The sequence below is a fragment of the Ahaetulla prasina genome, chromosome 2 (genome assembly GCF_028640845.1).
Source record: "Ahaetulla prasina isolate Xishuangbanna chromosome 2, ASM2864084v1, whole genome shotgun sequence".
NCBI classification, from domain to species: domain Eukaryota; kingdom Metazoa; phylum Chordata; class Lepidosauria; order Squamata; family Colubridae; genus Ahaetulla; species Ahaetulla prasina.
Window position 1 is genome coordinate 77253194 of NC_080540.1, and position 24431 is coordinate 77277624.

At 37.8% G+C, this 24431-nt stretch overlaps 1 protein-coding gene and 1 long non-coding RNA gene across 2 annotated transcripts in view; one reads left to right on the forward strand and one right to left on the reverse strand.

Moving 5' to 3' along the window:
- The window catches only part of ZMYND10 (zinc finger MYND-type containing 10), a 28781-nt gene extending 5605 nt beyond the window's left edge, over positions 1 to 23176 (forward strand). The window contains exons 5-12 of the mRNA XM_058166648.1: positions 239 to 391; positions 2326 to 2414; positions 4374 to 4474; positions 9869 to 10041; positions 11272 to 11397; positions 14085 to 14206; positions 14539 to 14664; positions 19918 to 23176. Coding sequence (XP_058022631.1) covers positions 239 to 391; positions 2326 to 2414; positions 4374 to 4474; positions 9869 to 10041; positions 11272 to 11397; positions 14085 to 14206; positions 14539 to 14664; positions 19918 to 20029 — 1002 coding nt within the window. The 3' untranslated portion in view covers positions 20030 to 23176. The remainder of the gene's footprint in view (positions 1 to 238; positions 392 to 2325; positions 2415 to 4373; positions 4475 to 9868; positions 10042 to 11271; positions 11398 to 14084; positions 14207 to 14538; positions 14665 to 19917) is intronic.
- Positions 1 to 24431, reverse strand: part of LOC131189961 (uncharacterized) — a 30603-nt gene that overhangs the window by 3315 nt on the left and 2857 nt on the right. The gene's annotated exons all lie outside the window — the stretch shown is intronic.

Sequence of the window (24431 nt, forward strand, 5' to 3'; positions counted from 1 at the left end):
CGTTGGGAATACAAAATTTTGCATGCCTGTCAAGGTAGGAAACTATGTTAGATGGAATTTATTGTACCAAGTCATAAGATACAAAATTATAATTGACAAAGATTGTTTAACTGAGAAACATTTTTCCAGTACACTAATCTACCACCTGAGGTGGAATTAAGACAATTTAAGTGATCTTGACATTTGCCTTCATTTTGGAAGATGTTTCCATAAAATATAGCTTGTCTTTTTTGTATAGGAAATCTGTGAATCAGCAGAGGATACCATTCTGGATTTAATAGATTATACCTATAGAAAACTGACCCTGTTAGCAGCTCAAAGTGCCAATGGGAAGATACCATTTGAACAAAAGTTTCAACCTGAGAAACTTGCCAGTCTTTCATCAATGCAAGTGAGTAAAGGATATTATCTCTTACTCCTAGGCAGCCACTCTAGGTAAAGGGAAAATATAAATCATAACTGAACACAATTGCAAAATGTTGGGTAGCCATGAAAGAAAGTTTAAATCAAGTTTCTTCATTCTGTGGTGACTTGTTACTACGGAGAAATGTCACAATCAATTAGCGTTCTTAAGAGAGAGTAACACAGCACTCTCTCTTCCATCAATTTAATAGTATAATTATCTGTTTGTGTCTTATTCCACCAATTGAAATTCGCTGGGTACAAATAAGCAATCAGGAAACGAACAATATCAATATAAATCATAAGGATACAAGCAACAAAGTTATAGTCCTACAGTAATAAGTGGAAGGCGATGGGTGATAGAAATGATGAGAAGATTAATAGTAGTACAGACTTAGGGAATTCTTTGTTTAGCAGAGTGATGGTGTTTGGGAAAAAAATGTTCTTGTGTCTAGTTGTTCTGGTGTGCAGTTCTCTATAACATCATTTTGAGGGTAGGAGTTGAAACAGTTTTTGTCCAGGATTTGAGGGGTCTGTAAATATTTTCACAGCCCTCTTTTTGACTTGTGCAGTATACAGGTCCTCAATGGAAGATTGGTAGCAATTGCTTTTTCTGCAGTTCTAATTATCCTCTGAAGTCTGTGTCTGTCTTGTTGGGTTGCAGAACCAAGGTAAAGGTAAAGGTTCCCCTCGCACATACGTGCTAAGTCGTTGCCGACTCTAGGGGGTGGTGCTCATCTCCGTTTCAAAGCCAAAGAGCCAACGCTGTCCGAAGACGTCTCCGTGGTCATGTGGCCGGCATGACTCAACGCCAAAGGCGCACGGAACGCTGTTACCTTCCCACCAAAGGTGGTCCCTATTTTTTCTACTTGCATTTTTATGTGCTTTCGAAACTGCTAGGTTGGCAGAAGTTGGGACAGGTAACGGGAGCTCACCCCGTTACACGACAGCACTAGGGATTCGAACCGCTGAGCTGCCGACCTTTTGATCAACAAACTCAACGTCCTAGCCCCTGAGCCACCGCGTCCCTGCAGAACCAAACACAGGTGCAAATGACAGACTCAATAATTCCTCTGTAGAATTGTATCAGCAGCTCCTTGGGCAGTTTGAGCTTTCTGAGTTGGCGCAGAAAGAACATTCTTTGTTGTGCTTTTTTGTTGACATTTTTGATGTTAGCTGTCCATTTTAGATCTTGCGATATGGTAGTACCTTGAAATTTAAAGGTCTCCACTGTTGATACTGTGTTGTCTAGTATTGTAAGAGGTGGAAACATGGAAGGGTTTCTCCTAAAATCTACCACCATTTCTACGGTTTTGAGTGTGTTCAGTTCCAGATTGTTCCAGTCACACCACGAGGCTACTTGTTCAACCTCCCATCTATACGCGGATTCATCATTGTCTCAAATGAGACCGACTACTGTTGTGTCATCTACGAATTTCAGTAGTTTAACGGCTGGATTGTTAGATATATTTGTTTACCATAGCCAATCAACAGCAATAATATTTGTTCCTTCGTACAATTTATTCAGCACTTTACATTTTTCTTATGAAATTATCTTGGACTTGGGGCTTTTAGTAACACAGTTGAGTGTCATCACACTCCAGACTGCATGGTTCTTAAACTCTTTGCAACACATATTTTTTCACAACTAAGAACATGCTTGGAGCCATATATTTCTTTGATTCTCATGAAAAGAACAGTCACCCTATTACCATGCAACCTCCTGAGTATTTAGATTTTGGGAGCAAATTGATATGGAATAACAGTATTGGCATTAAAAGAGTTTTTCTTGGAAAACCTTTTCAGAATTCAGAGGCCACTGCCATGGCTGCCCTCCAAATGTCTAGCCATTTCTTAAAATTTTAGGAACCTCAAATTTTCCTATCTAGTAGGATTGTATTAAGGATCTTTTACTCTTTTCAGGAACTAAAGAAACAAGCTGAAATGATGGAGTTTGAGATCTCACTGAGAGCTCTTTCAGTGTTCCGTTTCATTACTGATGTGATAGAGAGGTATGTTAACTTTCCATAAAAGAAATAAGGTACTTGGGAAAAATAATTTTTTCAATAGAATAGATTATATATACTGTAGCTCAGGGCTGAACTATTGAGTCCTTGGAACTCTCTGAGCTTGATCGTTTGCTTGTGGAGGTTTTTTAAAATTACAAGCTAACATCATCTCTGTTAGTGAGTGTGGGGTTTATTTCCTACTTACATCCAGTAGTTGGTCCTGCCAATGTTGGTAGAGGTGTGGTTTTCTCTTTGGTAGGTTGATTGTTTGTCTGCGGTTAATCCATGCTTATTTGAATGTTGACTGCTGGAGGGGATGTGTTCTAGTCTTTTTTTTCCATTTTAACTTTTTGTTATGTCTTTTGAATGGTATATAAATATGGTTTATTTGTTTTACCTATTGACAGCTGATTTGTCTGAATGCCAAGCTTCTAGGAATTCCTTAGTGTTTTGGGATTTGGCTTGATCCAGGATGCTTACAGCTTTTCAGCTGAAATTGTTGTTGAGTCTCTCCATATGAGATTAAGAATTTTTCATAACGTCTTCTGACTGCTAGCTGACATTCATGGACACGCTCTGCTAGTCTTCTGCCTGGCTGTTGTACATATTGGCTGTTACAATCCTTAAACTATGTGCTGTAGATCAGGAATACGCAACTCCCAGCCACAGACCACTACCGCTCTGCGGCCCATTGGGACCCAGGCTGTAAGTGGTACATGAAGCTTTATTTATGCATGCACAGGATTAGGTTGCACGCACAAAACCATTCCTTTCTCCCGCCACTGCTGCCATCAGCATTGCCAGACTATGGAGCCAAAAAGGTAGGGGACCACTGCTGTAGATGATTCCAGTTTTTTGCTTGGACTCTTGGGTGTTTTGGTTTGTTTTGGGGGGCTTTAGTTGCCAATAAAGGAGAATATTTGTAGCTCAGGGTTGAAACAAGGAGTCTTTGGTGCTCTCTGAACTTGCTTGTTTTCTTGAAGTTGTTTCATTACCCAACCTAGGTAACTTCATCAGGGCTTTACATGCTACAGAAGTGCTATGGGTTTGTAATAATCTATTGGTGGTTTCATACCTTGTGTTGGTTGTGCTGTAGTGGTTTGAGAGGTCAGATACTTTTTTTACTAAAGTTTTATTTTGTTGGAAGATGTTATGTAGGCAGTCTCCTTCCTTTCTCTGGTGTTCCAGTTTTCTGCAGTGCATTTGTGATCATCTGAATCATGTTCTCACACAGTTCCTCTTGTGGCTGATGGGGTTCTTATTAAATCAAAATAATTTGATGTCCATAGCATTGTGTTACTATGTTTAACTTCTTATTTTTTTATTAAAACTTGCATTAAAGGGAACTGCTCTCAATGTCTGGTCTGGTGTCATGATTTGATAATAATCTGGTTTGGCAGTGGTTCTCATATTGACCAAAATGTTACAGAATTAGGATGTAACTATACTTCAGTTTGTAGAACAAAGTATATGCTATGATCAACCAAATTATCCTACAGTTTTGAAATAGCTCCTAAAAATAAATATTTGATAATTTAACATTTCCAAAATTGGGACATAATTTCTGCCTTGTTTGTTATTGTTTAATGTGACAAAGATCTGAATATGCATACCTTTACATTGGTATAAAAGCAAATTTGAAAGTTTTAATGGTATTCTTATCAAAGTAAAGATAACATTTCAGGGGTCAATTACCTACCGGTAGTAGTAGTAGTAAGCCTTGTATATAATCTGCAATGTTGAAAGTACTATTTCTGTGGTATAAAAACGTAGCTTTATATTTTGTCATGTGAATTCTTTTAATCATTGAAACATGGAGGTATCCTAACATGAGTGCAATTGGGATTATAATTTTGTCATATTATTGCATATTAATAAAGACATTGTCAAACCTGAGGAAGAATGTAAACAGCTTCATTGCATAAAGCGCACATGTTCACTTTGTCTCTCATATTTTATCAGTTTGCCAGTAAGTGCTGTGACAAGAATGTTGAATACCCACAATTTCCCATGCCTTCTGGTGCAGCTGTTAGAGCATTGTCCATGGACCAATCGTGAAGGAGGTCTGTATCATGTCTTAGAAATTCTCTCTATGTGTGCCAAAGTAATATAGTGAACATTTATTTCTATTTTTTTTAATTAGGAAAGAATAGATTTTTTAAAAATCGGACTTTTTTTGGTTGATATTTCTTTTTCCATTGGCTAAAAGATTATCATGGCACCTATTGATTAAATTTTTGGTTGTTGCTGAATATAGTTTACGATTTTGAGATAAATTAGGAAATTCTTCCAAACCCCAAGATTTTTTAGTGCCATTTGTCCTCCATGTTTCTATCAGCACATATTATATTTCAACATGTATAACAAATGCCTTTGTGGGTTATTTTTTAAAACTGTGCCTCTCATTTGAAACAGAAGTTTTGGAACATGCGGGAACACATACAAAGCATCTTTCCAAGTCTTTAAAGCAGCCATGTCTTTTTATGGGTTAGATGTCTTCTTTGGAAACTGTTCCCAGCTATCACTGTACGCAGGTGTTTGTGTAACACACAAATGTAAACTGATAGGAGTTGTATGAGTCTGAAAAAAGACATGGCTACTTTAACATGGCCACATGAGTTCTGATATAAATCATGGGTCCCGAAAGGTTTCTTTCAAAAAATATGTTGCCCTGTCATTTTCCATCATTTTTGGAAGGCTTTGCCCAACATCTACTATTTTCATTACTTTCTGAACTTTAGAATAGAATAGAATAGAATTTTATTGGCCAAGTGTGATTGGACACACAAGGAATTTGTCTTGGTGCATATGCTCTCAGTGTACATAAAAGAAAAGATACCTTCATCAAGGTACAACATTTACAACACAATTGATGATCAATATATCAATATAAATCATAAGGATTGCCAGCAACAAGTTATAGTCATACAGTCATAAGTGGAAAGAGATTGGTGATGGGAACTATGAAACGATTAATAGTAGTGCAGATTCAGTAAATAGTCTGACAGTGTTGAGGGAATTATTTGTTTAGCAGAGTGATGGCCTTCGGGAAAAAACTGTTCTTGTGTCTAGTTGTTCTGGTGTGCAGTGCTCTATAGCGTCATTTTGAGGGTAGGAGTTGAAACAGTTTATGTCCAGGATGTGAGGGATCTGCAAATATTTTCACAGCCCTCTTCTTGATTCGTGCAGTATACAGGTCCTCAATGGAAGGCAAGTTGGTAGCAATTTGCACATCATTTAGTTGATCATTGCATCATTAGTTGATGCAATTTGCACATCATTTCATTTCATGTTCATTTCAGAAAATCTAAGCAGTGCAGTTGTCATCATGTGACTAGACCCAGTTTTAGAATCATTATTACATTGCTGTTAAGCAAATCACTGCAGTCTTTATGCAAATCCAGATTCCCCAATTATCTGCTTGTTGGAAACCATCTGGGAAATGATCATGATCACATGACTACAAGACACTGCAACTATAATAAATTACATGACTACAAGACACTGCAACTATAATTTATTTATTTATTTATTTATTTATTTGATTTTTATACCGCCCTTCTCCCGAAGGACTCAGGGCGGTGTACAGGCAAGATAAAACAATACAATATACAGATTAAAATACCATTTAAAAAACTTATTTAAATTAGCCTAAAATTAAAAAAATTTCCATACTAAAAACCCCGTTTAAAAATTAATAAAAGATAAAATTCAATTTAAGCCAGCCCCGCGCAAATAAAAAGATGTGTCTTCAGTTCGCGGCGGAAAGTCCGAAGGTCAGGTATTTGGCGTAAACCTGGGGGAAGCTCGTTCCAGAGGTGGAGCCCCACAGAAGGACCTTCCTGGGGCCGCCAGCCGACATTGCTTGGCGGACGGCACCCTGAGAAGTCCCTCTCTGTGAGAGCGTACGGGTCGGTGGGAGGCGTATGGTAACAGCAGGCAGTCCCGTAAGTACCCAGGCCCTAAGCCATGGAGCGCTTTAAAGGTCGTAACCAAAACCTTAAAGTGCACTCGAAAGGCCACAGGTAGCCAGTGCAGTCTGCGCAGGAGCGGTGTTATATGGGAGCTACGCGGAGCTCCCTCTATCACCCGCGCAGCTGCATTCTGACTAACTGAAGCCTCGAGTGCACTTCAAGGGAGCCCCATGTAGAGAGCATTACAATAATCCAGGCGAGAGGTAACGAGCGCATGAGTGACTGTGCACAAGGCATCCCGATCAAGGAAGGGGCGCAACTGCCGAACCAGGCGAACCTGGTGGAAGGCCCCCCTGGAGACGGCCGTCAAATGATCTTCAAACGACAGCCATTCATCCAGGAGGACACCTAAGTTGCGCACCCTATCCTTTGGGGCCAATAACTCGCCTCCAACAGTCAGCCGCGGCTGCAGCTGACTGAATCGGGGTGCCGGCATCCACAGCCACTCCGTCTTGGAGGGATTAAGCTTGAGCCTGTTTCTCCCCATCCAGACCCGTACGGCTTCCACGCACTGGGACAGCACTTCAACAGCTTCATTGGGGTGGCCTGGGGTGGAGAAGTACAGCTGGGTGTCATCAGCGTACAGCTGGTATCTCACCCCAAAGCCACTGATGATCTCACCCAACGGCTTCATATAGATGTTGAACAGAAGTGGCGAGAGAATCGACCCCGCGGCACCCCACAAGTGAGGTCCCTCGCGGTCGACCTCTGCCCCCTGTCACCACCGTCTGCGACCGGCCAGAGAGATAGGAGGAGACCCACCGATATACGGTGCCTCCCACTCCCAATCCCCCCAACCGGCGCAGCAGGATACCATGGTCGATGGTATCAAAAGCCGCTGAGAGGTCTAATAGGACCAGGGCAGAGGAATAACCCCTGTCCCTGGCCCTCCAGAGATCATCCACCAATGCGACCAAAGCTGTCTCCGTGCTGTACCCGGGTCGGAAGCCGGACTGGAACGGGTCTAGATAGATGGCTTCATCCAGGTATTGGGGTAGCTGTCGCGCCACAGCACTCTCTACAACCTTCGCAACAAAGCGAAGGTTGGAGACTGGACGATAGTTACCCAAAATAGCTGGGTCCAGGGAGGGCTTCTTGAGGAGGGGTCTCACCACCGCCTCTTTCAAGGTGGCAGGGAAAACCCCTTCCAACAAAGAAGCGTTGATAATTTCCTGGAGCCAGCCTCGTGTCACCTCCTGAGTGGCCAGTACCAGCCAGGAAGGACACGGGTCCAGTAAACATGTAGTGGCGTGAAGCCTCCCCAACAGCCTGTCCATGTCCTCGGGAGCCACAGGGTCAAACTCATCCCAAATGGACTCAACAAGACGTGTATCCTCTCCCTCGCCTGGATCATCCCAATTTCGGTCCAGACCATCCCGGAGCTGAGCGATTTTATCGTATAATAAATTAGAGCTGGTAGCCAAGCACCTGAATTACAGTCATGTGACTGCAGGGGTGGTACAATGGTTATATCTTCGAGGACAGGTCATAAGTCACTTTTTCCAAGGCCATCGCTACTTTGAATTGTTCTTAAAGAAACAGTTGTAAGTTAAGGATTTACTATAAGTTGATACATTAGTCTGATGTTACAAGCAGAGGACTCCTTTTGTTTGAGAAAGATATATATAAGGGCATCTCAAAATAAAATAAAATTTGTGAAAGGCATTGATTTTAATTGAACTCTAAGGTTCACCTCAGCAAATGAAAATAGCATCTACCCAAATGTGGCTGGCCTTAGAAGTTAAGCAGGGTCAGCCGTGCCTAGTATTGTATGCAGATAGAGGACTACTTGAATTTCAGGGTTGTTAGCTAGACTTGGAGAAAAACATCCACCCAAAAAACCCAACATCAATTGTAGGTACAATTGCCAATAATAGCTTAATGAAAGTTTGTTTTCTAAAGTTTCATCAAGAAATCAATGTATCGCTATATCTGAAAACTTTATTTCATTTCAGTGGAGAAGCCTTTTTCCAATTTATATCCTCTAGATATGTTTTGACTCACCGATTGAGAATTCTAAGAATTGTAGGCCAAGCACATCTGGAGGACACTAGGCTAAAAAAAGATTACTGGGAAAATCCCATTATTATGCAGACTCTAACTCTCAATCATGTGCCTTGTGCTGAAAATACATTTTCATCATATTCAAACCAATGCAGTTTTTACTATTTTATGCAATTGAAATATATTACCAGTTCCAAATGGGATCCCAAGCCCACTGACAAACCCATGTCTCCAAGGCTTTGCGGAAAATCTTATCTCTGGCAATGATGTTCCAAAGGAAGGGAGCTATCAAAGAGAAGACCCTTTTCCCATGTTTCTTTGATTGTTGGGGCTTGTAACATGCCCTGCCTTCCTGCTCTGGTAGATGTTATGAGGAGAGGTGGTCCATCAAATAATCTTGCCCCCAGCCATGTAGAGCTTTAAAGGCAATAACCAGCACCTTAAATTGCATCAAGAAACAGGTGCAGTCGGCAACCAGTGCAGCTCTGGCAAAAGAATCTTTGCACATGTGTAAAGATGAATGAAGGGATGCAGTGGCTCAGTGGCTCAGATGCTGAGCTTGTCGATCGAAAGGTTGGCAGTTCAGCAGTTCGAATCCCTAGTGCCACATAACGGGTGAGCTCCTGTTACTTGTCCCAGCTTCTGCCAACCTAGCAGTTCAAAAGCTCATAAAAAATGCAAGTAGAAAAATAGGGACCACTTTGTTGGGAACAGCGTTCCATGCACGTTTGGCATTTAGTCATGCTGACCACATGACCACGGAGACGTTGTTGGACAGCACTGGCTCTTTGGCTTTGAAACGGAGATGAGCACCGCCCCCTAGAGTCGGGAACGACTAGAACATATGTGCAAGGGGAACCTTTACCTTTAAAGATGAACACATATGGACTTGCATAAAACTATAATACATTCTTCACCTTTCAAGAAATGACATAGTTATAGGTAGTCCTCATTTAATGACTGCAATTGTGGCTAACAACTCTGTAGCTAATTGACACTCTCATTAAGTGACACATCATGTGACTAGCTGACTTATGACTTCAATTCTGCTGCAGTCATTAAAAAAATCACATATGGTCATTAAGAATGACATTGTGGGATTGAAATTTGCAGCTTACTGCTGGTTTTTTCATTGATTTTGTTTGTAGGAAGCTGCTTATGAAAGTTGCAAATGATAGTCACAGGGCCATAGATGATGTGTTTGTCATAAATGCACATTGGTTACAAAGTGTCCGAATTGTCATAATGTGAATGTGAATGTGGGACATTTATGACCTTCGTAAATTATGCTGCATACGAATCAGTTCACTTGATCATGTACATACTGCAACTGTTGTAAATTTGAAGTTCAGTCATAAAAGTACTTCATTATTCTCATAAGCTTGAATAGTTGCTAAACAGTGCAATTGCAAACCAATGTTCTGTATGTATAAAACAATATTCAATACCAAAAGTATTTTTTCTTATATTTTTCCTTAGGAAAATTGAAGAAATTTGAGAACGGTTCATGGTATGAAGTTGCCCCTGAAGACCGTATGAAGATGACTAAATTGGATGGGCAAGTGTGGCTCGCTCTTTATAACCTACTCCTTAGCCCAGAATGCCAGCGCAAGTACGAATTCAATAACTTTAACAAAGGCCAGCTCCTCAAGGTATAGGATTGCAAAACTGGCAGACCTTTTATGTGTACTTCATGTTTTCCTTAGCATGTTTAGACCTAATATTGTATTCTATTTTTAAACAATGTAGCAGGGAACAGGAAAGGGATTGTTTAATATTGCATCAGATGATAACCCTTCTCACTATTGGATGTGGGAAGATACACTCACTCAGATATACATACGTATAATGAACAACATAAATAAATTAGAATAAATAGAGAGATGAAAGCAATAAATAGATCAAATTGTAATTCATTCTTAGATAATTAATAACAAAACAAATTTTAACTGTGAAATAGAATGTTAAAAGTTTTTTAACTTGAAGTCCCTAGATACCATAATTTTGTTTTAGTATGCTACTGAAACAGAAAATAAGTATGAAATGGAATATAAGATTTTTTTAAGTATAATATAGTTTTTATTTCATTTCTGCTCTTAGCTGCCCAAAGTTTTGTAGAATCAAGTTGTCTTTAAATTGTACAAAAAAGTAAATGAGATTTAAAATGTAATAAATAAAAGAGCTTTAAAAGCAAGAAAACAATATTAATAAGAACATAGATAAAATAGGTGGCTGACAGAATGAGATAGACATTTCAAAAACAGATATTTGTTAAAACTTCAATACTTATTTTTAAAGCAACTAATATAGAATAGTCATTTTGTACTTTAAGAGCAGAAATGAAATAAAAACTATATTATACTTAAAAAAATCTTATATTCCATTTCATACTTACTTTCTGTTTCAGTAGCATACTAAAACAAAATTATGGTACCTAGGGACTTCAAGTTAAAATGCCCAAATCAATGCCCAAATCAATGGGGTGGACATTATCAGAATGGTGGGAAAATGCATTGGGGGGGGGCATGACTTCTTAGAGGCCCCAATGTTGACATCAATACTGTCAGTTTAATTCTTATATGATTAATATACACATATAATTTATTGAAGTGACATAATTTGCAAAAATGGCAAAATGGTCTTTTTTATTAGGGAGACGACAACAGATATATTTATTAGTGATTGAAAAACCTTTATAGGGTTTTTTGCTAAAAACAGAAAAAAATGAAATGGAGATTTGAGGCAGGGAAATGAATCTGGCACAGGAGAGATTGCTTAAAGTTCCCATAATATTTTTACAATCCAATTCTGTAATATAAAATATGCATGTCTCATTTAAAATGCTTCACAATATATTTTAGTTTCGTCTTGTCTCTGTTTAGCTTCGTGCCTTCCTGACCGATGTTCTTGTTGACCAATTTCCCAATCTTTTGGAGATGCAGAAATTCCTGAGCCATCTGGCTGTAACAGATCCTGCTCCACCCAAGAAGGACCTCATACTGGAGCAAGTAATGTGCATCATTGCTACTTTTGTCCTATTCTTATGTTCTACAATCCCAGAAAATATCATCTATGTATCTCTATATTCTGAATACCTATGTGATACACTAAAATACTGCATTACCTATTTGGGATTGCAATGGAAAACGGTGTAGAGTCTAGATATAGTAGCCATTTTACTTGCAAATATATATTTTATTCTCTCATCAACAGAAGATGTATAACCAATGTTATTTTCACTAACATTGCAGCCACTACAATAAAATCTATGAAACCAGAAGAAAATGTCTAGTTCTCATGATTTTCCTCATTTCATGATATAAAATGTATAGTTTTTATCTTCTCTTTATTGAAAGTATATGGTGAAACTTTCTCTTATTAAGTTCCTGTTGGTTAGTTTTAATGAAGCTAATATTAGTTAATATTAGTTAATATTAGAAAGCAAAATGGCTGTCTGAGGAAGCTCTGCAAATAGCTGAAGAAAGAAGGGAAGCGAAAAACAAGGGAGAAAGAGAAAGATACACCCAGTTGAATGCAGAATTCCAGAGAATAGCTAGAAGAGATAAGAATGCATTCTTAAATGAACAGTGCAAAGAAATAGAAGAAAACAATAGACTAGGGAGGACCAGAGATCTGTTCAAGAAAATTGGAGATATGAAGGGAACTTTTCATGCAAAGATGGGCATGATAAAAGACCAAAATGGCAGGGACCTAACAGAGGCAGAAGAGATTAAGAAGAGGTGGCAAAATTACACAAAAGAACTATACAAGAATGAGTTTAACATCCCTGATAACCACGATGGGGTGGTCACTAACCTTGAGCCAGACATCCTAGAATGTGAAGTCAAATGGGCCTTAGGAAATCTGAGCAACAACAAAGCTAGTGGAGGAGACAGTATTCCAGCTGAGCTATTCAAAATCTTAAAAGACGACGCAGTAAAAGTGCTACACCCAATTTGCCAGCAAATTTGGAAAACTCAACAATGGCCACAGGATTGGAAAAGGTCAGTTTACATTCCAATTCCAAAGAAAGGCAATGCCAAAGAATGTTCAAACTATCGCACCATTGCACTCATTTCACATGCTAGTAAGGTTATGCTTAAAATCCTACAAGCTAGGCTCCAGCAATATGTGGATCGAGAACTACCAGAAGTACAGGCAGGATTTCGTAGAGGCAGAGGAACTAGAGATCAAATTGCCAACATACGCTGGATCATGGAGAAAGCTAGGGAGTTCCAGAAAAACATCTACTTCTGCTTCATTGACTATGCTAAAGCCTTTGATTGTGTGGATCACAACAAATTGTGGCAAGTTCTTAAAGAGATGGGAGTACCAGACCATCTTATTTGTCTCTTGAGAAACCTGTATGCGGGTCAAGAAGCCACAGTGAGAACTGGACACGGAACCACTGATTGGTTCAAAATTGGGAAAGGAGTCTGGCAAGGCTGTATACTATCACCCTGCCTATTTAACTTATATGCAGAACACATCATGAGAAAGGCAGGGCTAGATGAATCAAAAATTGGAATTAAGATTGCCAGAAGAAATATCAACAACCTCAGATATGCAGATGATACCACTCTAATGGCAGAAAGCGAAGAGAAACTAAAGAGTCTCTTGATGCAGGTGAAGGAGGAGAGTGCAAAAGTTGGCTTGAAACTCAACATTAAGAAAACTAAAATCATGGCATCCATCCCTTTCAATTCCTGGCAGATAGATGGTGAAGAAATGGAGGTAGTGACAGATTTTATTTTCCTGGGCTCCAAGATCATTGCAGATGGGGACTGCAGCCAAGAAATTAAAAGACGCTTGCTCCTGGGGAGGAAAGCTATGGCAAATCTAGACAGCGTATTAAAAAGCAGAGACATCACCCTGCCAACAAAAGTGCGTATAGTCAAAGCTATGGTTTTCCCAGTTGCAATGTATGGCTGTGAAGGTTGGACCATAAGAAAGGCTGAGCGCCAAAGAATTGAGGCCTTTGAATTCTGGTGCTGGAGAACTTGGACTGCAAGGCGAATAAACAAGCCAGTTCTAGAGGAAATCAACCCTGACTGCTCTTTAGAAGGCCAGATCCTGAAGATGAAACTGAAATACTTTGGCCACCTAATGAGAAAGAAGGACTCACTGGAGAAGAGCCTAATGCTGGGAAAGATTGAGGGCAAAAGAAGAAGGGGATGACAGAGAACAAGGTGGCTGGATGGAGTCACTGAAGCAGTAGGCATGAGTTTAAATGGACTCCAGAGGATGGTAGAGGACAGGAAGGCCTGGAGGAATGCTGTCCATGGGGACGCAATGGGTCGGACACGTCTTCGCAACTAACAACAATATTAGTTATTCCTCAAACAGGCTAGAATTCTAATTATAGACCTTATTAAACATGAATGATAGGACTTTAATTCAAACCACATTACAGTTTCTTCTTTTTACAAATGGGATTTACAAAAGAGGTCCCCCATATATTAACACCCATCTATAAAAATGGGATTTCTATTTAATCTAGTTTTGTCCCTGCTTTTTTTTTTCTTCAGGATAAATTTTCCGCAAGATAAAATCTCTAGTATAATATTATATTTTTTCTTCAAGTTAGTGTTTATCATCTCTTATCTTAGTGCTGTGATGAACATAAGAATTTCAAAACATTTTTCATACAGTATTTGAAAGAAATAAGCATTCTGTTCTTTTATTGTCCTAACAGGTTCCTGAAATCTGGGATCATGTAGTCAGAAAAAACTCTGAAAAATGGCAAGCAATTGCCAAGCACCAAGTAAACAATATGTTTAATCCTTCAGAAGAGGAGCTGAAAAGCCAGGCTTATGGGTAAGACTTATTCATATTCAACTTCTTCTTCTGTCAAAGATTGTAATCATCACAATTATCAAGATACATAGAACTAAACCGATAGTCCACAATTTGAAAAATAAAAAAATCGTTTTCCTAATTCAATCAAGTTTAAAAATCATTTGCTTAATGTTGTATTCCAAAATCATTGTCTTCAAAGGGCACTAAAGTCAATTTCATTGGTATCAATTCACTTTTAATAATGTTTTACTAAATATGAAATTAATGTGAGAGTTACATTTCTATTGTAGATACCATTGGATAATTGTTGCAGTTGTGTTTTATGAAGGCTGCTTTCTTTCTTAAATCAGATGGGCAAAGACATATAACCTGGATGTAATGGAAGCCCTAATTCCAGATAAACCCAAGTGTGCAATGTGTGGCTCTGAGGCCACAAAACGCTGTTCCCGTTGTAGGAACGAATGGTATTGCAAACGGTAAGTTTAGTACAACTAGTTTTCATGTTACCCTAAATCCTTCACTAATCTTATGGTAACATTTCTAGATACCTAGAAACAGAAATAATACAAAAATTAAAAATATAAACACTATAAGGTTGAAATGTTAATTTTCATTTAACAGACTCTTACTTTCATGATTCGTTTACTATAAACATCTCATTAGCTTGAGCTCTGTAAACAAACATGTATGTATATATATACGCATAGAAATATTTTAATGTATTAAAATTTTAATAAATTACATCTAATTCTAATGTTCCCAGTTAAAATCCTTATGATTTATATTGATATATTGACCATCATTGTGTTGTAAATGTTGTACCTTGATGAAGGTATCTTTTCTTTTATGTACACTGAGAGCATATGCACCAAGACAAATTCCTTGTGTGTCCAATCACACTTGGCCAATAAAATTCTATTCTATTCTATTCTAAAATAAAACCATATCTTATTACATTGGCATTGTTTCTGAAAAAAGTAGAACTCAGACTTACACTTTCTCCATAGTATGTTTCATAATTAGTATTATCACTAATAATTAGGATACATGGAACATTTTCTCTTCAGTAGACATAGACTCTCCTAAGAATAGAGATTATCCAGAATTGGGTTATTCTTTTTGGTTGCTATAAGACAGAGTTTAAGTATTTACTCAAGTTACTATTGAGCTTCCAATAGAGAAATCTATACCAGTTTCAACGCTGCCTCTATAGATAATATGATTCAGATTTATTTTACTATATTACCAAATTTATTTTCTCTCTTTGGTTATCATCTGACAGCTCTGTAACAGTAGAACATTAACGGAATAATGACATCTAAGGGGCTTGAATATCCCTCAGAAGTGATCACATATATTCAAATACACACACACAAACACACACACACACTGGATAAATCGACACTTACAGCTTGAAAATTAATGAGTAGTTAAGATCGGCCTCTCCTCTCCCCTTCTCTCCCTCAGCCTTGCCCCACAGAAATCTAGCCTATTCTATCCTATCCTAACCTCCCCTATCCTATCCCGTCTCCCTCAGCCTTGCCCCACAGAAGCCTCCCCATCCTACCCCCTATCCCATTTTCTCCCCTCAGCCTTGCCCCACAGAAGCCTCCCGTATCCTATCCTCTTCTTTCCCTCATGCTTGCCCCATAGAAGCCTCCCCTATCCTATCCCCTGGTTGCTGTTGTGAAAGTGAAACTGAAAGTGAAACTCCTCTCCTCTGCTTGTGTTTTGTATTTGGAACAGAATTCTTTTCAAGTGGGGAGGGGGAGTAGAACTGCTTAGCATCAGAGGGCTGTTTGGAAAGTGAAACAGTATTTGCTGTGTGTGCAAGAAGGAGACAGGAAGGAGCCTGACCGTGGCTTAGCTCAAGTGTTGCTTCTTCCTGCTATGAAAGTAAAACTGAAAGTGAAACTCCTCTCCTCTGCTTGTGTTTTGCATATGGAACAGATTCCTTTTCAGGTGGAGAGGGGGAGTAGAGCTCCTTAGCATCAGAGCATGTTAATCATAATATAGGAAATACTAATCCTCTGATGGTCATTTCAAAAAATCCCTTTCTTAGTATATAATATATAACAACAGAGTTGGAAGGGACCTTGGAGGCCTTCTAGTCCAACCCCCTGCCCAGGCAGGAAACCCTACACCATCTCAGTCAGATGGTTATCCAACATTTTCTTAAAAATTTCCAGTGTTGGAGCATTCACAACTTCTGCAGGCAAGTCGTTCCACTTATTAATTGTTCTAACTGTCAGGAAATTTCTCCTTAGTTCTAAGTTGCTTCTTTGCTTGATCAGTTTCCACCCATTGCTTCTTGTTCTACCCTCAGGTGCTTTGGAGAACAGCCCGACTCCTTTTTCTTTGTGGCAACCCCTGAGATATTGGAACACTGCTATCATGTCTCCCCTAGTCCTTCTTTTTATTAAACTAGACATACCCAGTTCCTGCAACCGTTCTTCATATGTTTTAGCCTCCAGTCCCCTAATCATCTTTGTTGCTCTTCTCTGCACTCTTTCTAGAGTCTCAACATCTTTTTTACATCGTGGCGACCAAAACTGGATGCAATATTCCAAGTGTGGCCTTACTAAGTCATTATAAAGTGGCACTAACACTTCACGTGATCTTGATTCTATCCCTGTTTATGCAGCCCAGAACTGTGTTGGCTTTTTTAGCAGCTGCTGCACGCTGCTGGCTCATATCTAAATGGTTATCCACTAGGACTCCAAGATCCCTCTCACAGGTACTACTATTGAGCAAGGTACCACATATACGGTACCTGTGCATTTTGTTTTTTTGGCCTAAATGTAGAACCTTACTTTTTTCACTGTTGAATTTCATTTTGTTAGATATCAAGATCTTTCTGTAACTTGAGCCTATCTTCTGGAGTGTTGGCTATTCCTGCCAGCTTGGTGTCATCTGCAAATTTGATGAGTTCCCCCTATCCCCTCGTCCAAGTCATTGATGAAGATGTTTGAAGAGTACTGGGCCTAAAACAGAGCCTTAGGGTACTCCACTGCATACTTCCCTCCATGTGGATGTAGTTCCGTTGAGGACTACACGTTGAGTGCGGTTGGTCAAAGAATGCAATAAGATTAGTCTGGCATGATCTGTTTTTGACAAACAAACCCATGTTGGCTTTTGGTTATTACTTTGTTTGCTTCTAGGGGTTCGGTGATTCGTTGCTTGATTATCTTTTCCAGAATCTTCCCCAGTAGTGAGGTCAGGCTGATAGGTCTGTAGTTTCCTGGATCTGTTTTTTTTTCCTTTTTTGAAGATGGGAACTACATCAGCTCTTTTCCAGTCCTCTGGCAGCTCCCCTGTGCTCCAGGATTTTTGAAAGATATAGTTCAGTGGTTCTGAGATCACGTCTGCCAGTTCCTTCAGAACCTTGGGGTGTAATCCATCCGGTCCTGGTGATTTGAACTCCTCTAGGGTAGACAGGTGTTCACTTACCATTTTCTTCCCTATTTTAACTTGTGCTTCTAATCTGTTTTTTGTAGTGCTGTTTTTGATAGGTTGGATTTTTTTTTTCCTTTTGTGTAAAGACAGATGCAAAAAATGAGTTAAGTAGATCTGCTTTCTCCCTGTTGCTTGTCATCTTCTTGCCACTTTCTCCCAGCAATGGGCCAATTGTTTCCTTGACTTTTTTCTTGTTTTTAACATGTTGGAAGAAGCTTTTTTTATTATTTTTTACTTTTGTCGCTAGCCTTTGTTCATTGTGAGCCTTAGCTTTCCTCACTTCATCTTTACAGGCTCGGGCTATTTGCTGATATTCTGCCTTAGCTTTTTGCCCCTCTTTCCACTTTTTATATTTGTCCTTTTTGTCTTTCAATTTGTCAGATAGTTCTTTATGCATCCATGGTTTCTTTATGCATGGTTTCTTTTGAGATCTATTATTTTTCTTCTTCATTGGTATTGTGTTAGACTGTGCTTTTATAATCTCACTTTTCAAAATTTCCCAAGCTTCTTGAGTTGTTTTCCCCCTGAGGATTCCCATCCATTGAATCCTTCTCAAGCTCTAAGTTTATTGTAATTAGCTCTCTTAAAGTCCAAGACTCTAGTTTGACTTTGTTCTACTACTTGTATTTGCTTAATGTTGAATTCCAATATTGTGTGGTCACTTGCCCCCAAGGTTCTTGTAGCTTCAACACCTTCTATCATTTCATCTCTGTTAGTGAGAATTAAGTCCAGTATGCTATGAAAGTACACTAGTGAGCACCTAGAAGCCAAGAGGAGCATACATGGCAAATTTCAAGTTTGTAGGCTTTACGGTTCTGGAGATTTTGTGATTATGGCGTGAGTGGTTTTTGCTTTTATATATATATAGATTTTACTTCCATTCATATCTGCTTTAACGGAATTGGAGCACCTAGCAATATTGCGATCTGCTCCTTCATCACTTCTATAGATGAGTAGATAGTCTTGTGGGTATTATCTTGCAATAGTAAGATTTGTTTGACAGTGTTTGGTTAAATGTCAAATCCTAGATGTCAAATATAGTTCTGCTTCAGCAAATTATTTCTTATTCATTTCAGTTAGAATCTGTTTTTCCTTGCAGTTGTGTTCAGTTCAGAATAAGATTGTGCAAAGCATCTGAATGAGCACCCCTCCTAAAAATTTTTGGAAAGGCTTACACAGCTGCTTCAAAATGTCTGTGTTGGCACACACAACTACTTTACTTAAATGGCAATTCCAATGCAATTCCAATTGTCCATGCACACATGTGCAAACAACGGAGGGTGGGAAGAGCTGCTTTTGAAGCAGCCACAAAAGCCTCTCAGGAGAATGAGCTTCAGTACTGTTTTGATACTTGGTGCCAGCAAAATAACCTTCCTCTAATATGTTTACAAAGCGTTCTTTCGAATGCATGTATAGCCCTATTTTTCAGAATATTTTATCATTCAAATGCTTCCTTTCAAGAATTTGAGGGACAGGAGACTTAAATCCTTGACAATAATAGCTGTGATATTTTGTGTTTGAACCATTTACTTCTTCTAATAAAGGCATAATTCATATTTTATCATATGAGTGTGTTTGTGTGTGTTTGTGTTATATCCTATTTAGTTATAGATATATTTCATATATAGGCTTGTCATCCAAATAAGAGCAAAAAATATGATTAGGGAACTGGAGGCTTAAGCATATAAAGAATGGTTGCTGGAACTGGATATGTCTAGTCTTATGAAAAGAAGGACTAGGGGTGACATGTTAGCAGTGTTCCAATATCTCAGAGGCTGCCACAAAGAAGGAGTCAAACTATTTTCCAAAGCACCTGAGGGCAGGACAAGAAGCAATGGGTGGAAACTAATCAAGGAGAGAAGCAACTTAGAACTAAGGAGAAATTTCCTGACAGTTAGAACAATCAATAAGTGGAACAACTTGCCTGCAGAAGTTGTGAATGCTCCAACACTGGAAGTTTTTAAGAAGAGATTGGATAACCATTTCTCTGAAATTATATAGGTATTCCTGCCTAAGCAGGGGGTTGGACTAGAAGACATCCAAAGTCTTTTCCAATTCTGCTATTCTATTCTATTCTATTCTATTCTATTCTATTCTATTCCCTTCCATTCTATTCTAAATTCCAACTGTACCATTTATGAAATCATTTTTATGAATAAAAGAAATACATGCTTTGACCCTCATGCAGATATTAACAGTAGTCTGAAAAAATTCAGAATATTATAGTTATCATCATCATCATTATTTTTTTTTCATCTTTTACTCATCTTTAGGGAGTGTCAAGTGCAGCACTGGCAAAAGCACAAGAAAGCTTGCAACTTGATTGCTGATACAATGAAGAAAATAGAAGAAGATGTACAGATGCAAGCAACATCCATTAAGTAATTCTGATGGTCAAAAAAAAAAGATCTCATTTAACAATATACAGCATTCAGAATGACAGAATAAAAAAGGCCACCAGGTTAATAATTAATAAAATACACAGAAATCTTTTTTAAAAGCATTTAACAAATGTCAGCCAAATATCTTAGAAAAAAACACAATCCTTATATTCTAGGAGATAAGTTTTAGTAGAGAACTATTTCTAGGGTCATTTATCTCCCTTATGAATATCATTGTCATTTATGTATCCTAGATTTTAGATGAACATATGCTGGAATGTTCAAGCATTAGTGTCAAGTTCTGAGTTTCCTAGGAATTTGGAAGAGTTATGTTTGATTATAAATGGAGGTTGTTTTTTGTTTGTCACTCAAGATTCTTTAGCTTCTGAGGGCTATTTTGTAGTTTGCCTAACGCTACATACCTTTCATATGGTATATGCTTAACTAGTATTTCTGCAGCAGTGAATAACATCATACGTAATGAAACTGACTTGCAAGACTTCTTCCTTCTTAAAAACAGAAATAGCTTGCAACCATTTGAGAACAAAAGCCTGTGTCTTAATTTTAAAAAGGCCTTTTTGATTTAATGATATTGCTAACTTAAAAGACACAGATCTCCTAAGCTGTTTGTTGTATGCTTTTTTTCATTAGGACAAGAATTTTAAAATACTAGTTCAATCTTCTGATACATACATATCAATCTGATACATAAGTCTGTTCTGAATAATTTAGATATAATGAGAAATGAGAAGGGTCAAGAAGTTGCATTGTTGACTGCACCACAGTTTCTGAATTATATGTGTTTGATTATATTTCTTCCCATGTCAGAAGAACTGGCTTTGAGGGAAGAGAAGGGAAAAGGATGTGGTAAATTAAGAATTTCAGTTTACTGAGCTGTATGGTTTCACAGTTGATGGTATATCACATGACATTTTCCATTCTAGTGAGAAAGCTGACTCTGTTATTTAGTACTTTGTTAATAAAAGAACACTAATGATCTGCTATATATGAGTTTCAGTGCTGCTGAATAACTAATAATCTTATGCAAAAAAATCACAGGAAATGGAATACAATTCTAAATATGCTTAATATCTATCTTAATATTTCTAAGATATTTAATAGATGACAAATTTTAGTCTATTTCTGAAAATCATAACCCTCTAGCTTTTTTCTTCTAGCCAAAGTTGTGATTTTGAGAAAGGCATTCTTAATATGTAGAATCCTCTTAAATTTGAATTTTGGAATTATATTTTTACTCTATGTTCCATGTATTTTCAATATGCTTTCTCTCTTCCCTGCCTCTATAATATAGTCCAAGGTTTAAGTGCCTTTAGAAAAAAATTCTGAAATCTCAGTGATTTTGAAGAAAGATATCAGAAATTCCCTCAAAACAGCCATACTATTTCATCCTTAGCCCCTTCTACCCTGATTAAAGACAGTGAGTACATTCTTTAAATAAGCAACTTGACATATTCCAGGCGGTTTCCATATGCTTAGTTTTTTATATTAGGAAGCTAAGATACCAATTGTTCAATAATGAATCAACTCAAGGTCTTCAAATGATATAATCTCTGTAACAAGTTTTCTGTCAGGAAATACTGTATCCGTAAGTCATTCTGCATAATAATTCATGTTACAAATATTTCCTTCATTAATTTCCATTTTAGTTTTTCATAACATATCCTGATTACATGCCTCGTTCCAGGAAAGCTGGAAACAAAAAAAATGGATGTATTGTCTTGTTAATAAGTTTTTAACTAATTGGAAGTGGTAGATGAGCTGTTGGTCACAAGAGGGGAAAATATTCCAGCAGTTAAATTTATGTTGAAAAATTGTTAACTTGGCTGACTCTAGAGTGAACTTTAAAATGTTGCAACTTTCACAACAGAACTCTCCTTGTTACCTATACCTAAAAAGCTCCTCCCATGTAGAAAATACCGCAGTGGTAGAAGTTTTTCAAAGTTCATTTGCTTTTCATAGTAAGTGCAAGGCACATAATGCAGTGCTATATTTATCTGACAGAAATTAGAGAGTTATGTTTGTTTTTTTCATTGTAAATAAAAGTTTCTTATTGCAATTGTGCATAGGTTCGAACTATTGTTTCATTCCTAGACATTCAGAGTTGGTGTTAACATTATTTATCGGTACCGTATATGTGGTACCTTGCTCAATAGTAGTACTTGTGAGAGGGATCTTGGAGTCCTAGTGGATAACCATTTAGATATGAGCCAGCAGTGTGCAGCAGCTGCTAAAAAAGCCAACACAGTTCTGGGCTGCATAAACAGAGGGATAGAATCAAGATCACGTGAAGTGTTAGTACCACTTTATAATGCCTTGGTAAGGCCACACTTGGAATATTGCATCCAGTTTTGGTCGCCACAATGTAAAAAAGATGTTGAGACTCTAGAAAGAGTGCAGAGAAGAGCAACAAAGATGATTAGGGGACTGGAGGCTAAAACATATGAAGAACGGTTGCAGGAACTGGGTATGTCTAGTTTAATAAAAAGAAGGACTAGGGGAGACATGATAGCAGTGTTCCAATATCTCAGGGGTTGCCACAAAGAAGAGGGAGTCGGGCTGTTCTCCAAAGCACCTGAGGGTAGAACAAGAAGCAATGGGTGGAAACTGATCAAAGAAAGAAGCAACTTAGAACTAAGGAGAAATTTCCTGACGGTTAGAACAATTAATAAGTGGAACGACTTGCCTGCAGAAGTTGTGAATGCTCCAACACTGGAAATTTTTAAGAAAATGTTGGATAACCATCTGACTGAGATGGTGTAGGGTTTCCTGCCTGGGCAGGGGGTTGGACTAGAAGGCCTCCAAGGTCCCTTCCAACTCTGTTGTTATGTTATGTTATGTTATGTTATATCCTGCCTTTCTACTAAATTGAGTCGTCAAGGCAACTAGTTAAAATTCAAATGGGGGAGGAGTTTAAAATTAATTAAAACTAAGACTACTGTAAAGTTAATAAATACATGACTGGTTAAATATGTCTTATGATTGCTCTAAAGGTAGAAACAAGGAATACTAAACACAGCTTCCCATGAAGAAAATTGATACTACTGAAATTTGAAATTGTTGTTTCTTATGAAATATGCTTTTCAAAATACCACCATGAAATATTGTTATCTGATTCTATCTGGTGCAGAATTCTGAGCATTTGAGATCACAGTTCAAGTGGTGAATAAAATGAATTCTCTACAGCTTTAGAGGTGTTTTTCCTCAAAGAATGAGTAATACTCTGGTACTAGTTGTTCTAAATTAAACAGAACAACTTGGATTGATGGATAAGAGGAATGGATTTTAATGTTTGCCATCTAGAATGAAGAATAACACTGAATTCTCTTCCCAGTGTTACTGAGACCAGAATGAAGCTTTTAATTCAATTCTTGGCTGTTAAATCTAATTTATCCCTCTCCAAAGCTTATACTTCAATATGCAGTTCACCAACAAAGTTGAAAAAATGCTTTAAATATAACTTCAAAGGAATTAGTTCTGAAACCTATCAGACAGAGAAACGGTCAATCAAAGAAGTATGGAAATTACTTCACTGAACTTACTGAACAGTCTTCAACTGTATAAATCTGTGGTATAAATTTAATCTCGTACTAATCTGAAAATACCAGCCCAGCCAAAGCTAGCACAATTGCTACTTCCAACTGTTTAAAATAATGAAAAGAGAAGTAATCGCTCAGTCTGTAAATAGAAAGTTATTTCAAGTCAGTGTTAGATTCTTTTTACATCTTTTGGTATAATCAAATTTACAGGAGTTCCTGAAATAATTTCCCTAGTACAATTTAACAAATTAAGTTTTGAAAATGTATTTATACTCATAAAGGTATTGAAAAGATTAAGGAGGCTGGAACTTAACAGCAGGGGAGAAATCATAATCTTTTCCTCTGTTGAGTGTTCAAAAAAGAAGATGGCTTTATGTTTATAAAGTCTAATGTTAACCCATCATTACAAATAAGCCACTTTTTTGACATCACATAATATAATCAGCGTATCCATTGAACTGTTTAAAAAACTTTAATATTAAATATAAAGAACAATGCAAGATTGGAGGGAGGACATGGAAATCCTCTCTGCATCTTAAAACGTATTTATTCATTCAAGCAGGACTGGCATAAATAGTTGATTTTAAATTGGGGTTTTAGTAATATTTTAAATATTTTAAATTTTTTAAATTATCGGCCGTTTAGTAATAGTTCATTTTAAATTCTTTTAATTGTATATATTCTGTATTTTATTTTGGCTGTACACCGCCCTGAGTCCTTTGGGAGAAGGGCGGTATAGAAATTTAATAAAATAAATAAATAAATAAATCTTGAGATTACAAACAGCTGCAGATTTAAGTTTCCAGGCGGGACAAAGATAAATAACAATAGTATTTATTGCTTCTGAGA